Source organism: Arachis duranensis, chromosome 9, assembly GCF_000817695.3.
Source record: "Arachis duranensis cultivar V14167 chromosome 9, aradu.V14167.gnm2.J7QH, whole genome shotgun sequence".
Classification (NCBI taxonomy): domain Eukaryota; kingdom Viridiplantae; phylum Streptophyta; class Magnoliopsida; order Fabales; family Fabaceae; genus Arachis; species Arachis duranensis.
In genome coordinates, this window is record NC_029780.3 from 80,634,904 (window position 1) to 80,636,566 (window position 1,663).

The following is a 1,663-nucleotide window of genomic DNA, read 5'->3' on the forward strand; positions in this document are numbered from 1 at the left end:
GGCAAGAAAAGAAAAGGTGTAACCTTCAAAATTCATTCTCAACAAACATAATAGAAAAAGTTACCACCTATGAAGATTCATTCAAAAACATTTAGTGCAACCAAATTACCAGTGCACATTAAACATACACCAATAAAAAAGTAGGAAAAATAACCTGCAATGCATATGTTAGACGTATATTTTCTTCAATTATGTCTTGTCGATATGATAAAGCTTTTGACGCTGCATCTACAAGATCTTGCTGCTGCTGATCAAAGGCCTAGCAGCAATATTACAAATACTTAAGCTTAATCCCCATCAAATATACGGGAGAAGTATGTTAGAAGTTTCACAAGGAATTCAACAAATTTTGTGCATACCAAGCGCATGTATGCAATCCGCTTTTCCAAGACATATTTTTCATTACGTATTTGTGCTTCCTGTCCCACCAAAAAAAAAAAAACAAACACCACTTCAGTCTCCATAATGGACAGCAAGGCACCATGAGTTATCAACTTACAGAAAATATTTTACACTGTTTACCTTTACAGAAAAATCTGCAAGATGTTTCCTTAATTGGATGATCTCTTCTTCATGTTCTCGTACCTTGATAGCCAAATCCTAAATAGATTTGCATCATAAATCAAGCACTGATATAAAAAATAAAAGTTTAGAACTAAAGGTGGTACCTGCTTCAGTAAAGTATTAGAGTTATTCATTTCTGCCACTGGCATCAAGCCCTGCTGAGGTGAACTGAATCGGGGATCATAGTCTCCTGGTAGATGCCTATGGCAAAGACAGGTTTCTAAAATTATGCAATTCCTTCTTTAACATTGCATTAATAAATATGATATTACACGGTATCTCGGGCATTAAAATTACACTTGATATTTGATACCACATACCGGCCAGGAGAGACTGAACTTGTAGATGGCGAAGACAACTGTGAAGGGCCAGCATTATCCACAGGTCGCTGATCATTTGGTTGTACTCTATATGTCCCATTTATTTGACTGTTCTCAGAACGATTAACTATTTCACCTCTGGCTGCATCATTTTAAAGTTCATTATTGGTGGATCACTAGTTCACCAGTTAATTAAGTTAAAAAGGACGCCCTGTACCATTCATCATATGTTCTAGCGTACTTGATGATGGAACTGATTGATATGATCTATGACCCTGCTCCTGCAAAGGAGCAACCAAAGGAGATCTTTGATCCACTGATTCACCTTGCTTCTGTCAAAAGTATAAATTACACTAATGAGACTTTTGAAGTTTTCTCTTAAATTATTGCTTTTAAGGAGAACCCCTTATCCCTCCTTTTTCTAATACCTTGTCTTCCCTCCCTCATTATATTTTCTTCTTCCATCCCTCAACCCAACCCACCAAAAACAAAAATGTGTGTTATTTTCTCATCATAACTCACAATCATGTAAAAATATTCTTCTTCAAAGCGTATCTGATTATAAAGTTTTCCGAGCACATGGGGTAGGGGAATAAAATTAACACTTCCTCAAACACGTCTGGATTCTACAAATATAATAACGACTTCAGCATAGTATCAACTTTTATCTCAAACAACCATTGTTAATGACAATTTCACATTGTTGCCATGTGGTCAAATGACATAACCATTTCACGTCCAAAAAACAACCACTGGCTATTTTTAGTCCATCTCATTAA

General features: G+C 35.8%; 1 protein-coding gene across 1 annotated transcript in view; it reads right to left on the reverse strand.

Moving 5' to 3' along the window:
- The window catches only part of LOC107466007 (uncharacterized), a 14,847-nt gene that overhangs the window by 11,300 nt on the left and 1,884 nt on the right, over positions 1–1,663 (reverse strand). Inside the window, exons 3-9 of the mRNA XM_052253707.1 lie at positions 1,102–1,216; positions 885–1,026; positions 669–765; positions 523–600; positions 360–419; positions 155–259; positions 1–23 (exon numbers count right to left, since the gene is read on the reverse strand). The exon at positions 1–23 is cut by the window's left edge and continues 112 nt beyond it. Coding sequence (XP_052109667.1) covers positions 1–23; positions 155–259; positions 360–419; positions 523–600; positions 669–765; positions 885–1,026; positions 1,102–1,216 — 620 coding nt within the window. The remainder of the gene's footprint in view (positions 24–154; positions 260–359; positions 420–522; positions 601–668; positions 766–884; positions 1,027–1,101; positions 1,217–1,663) is intronic.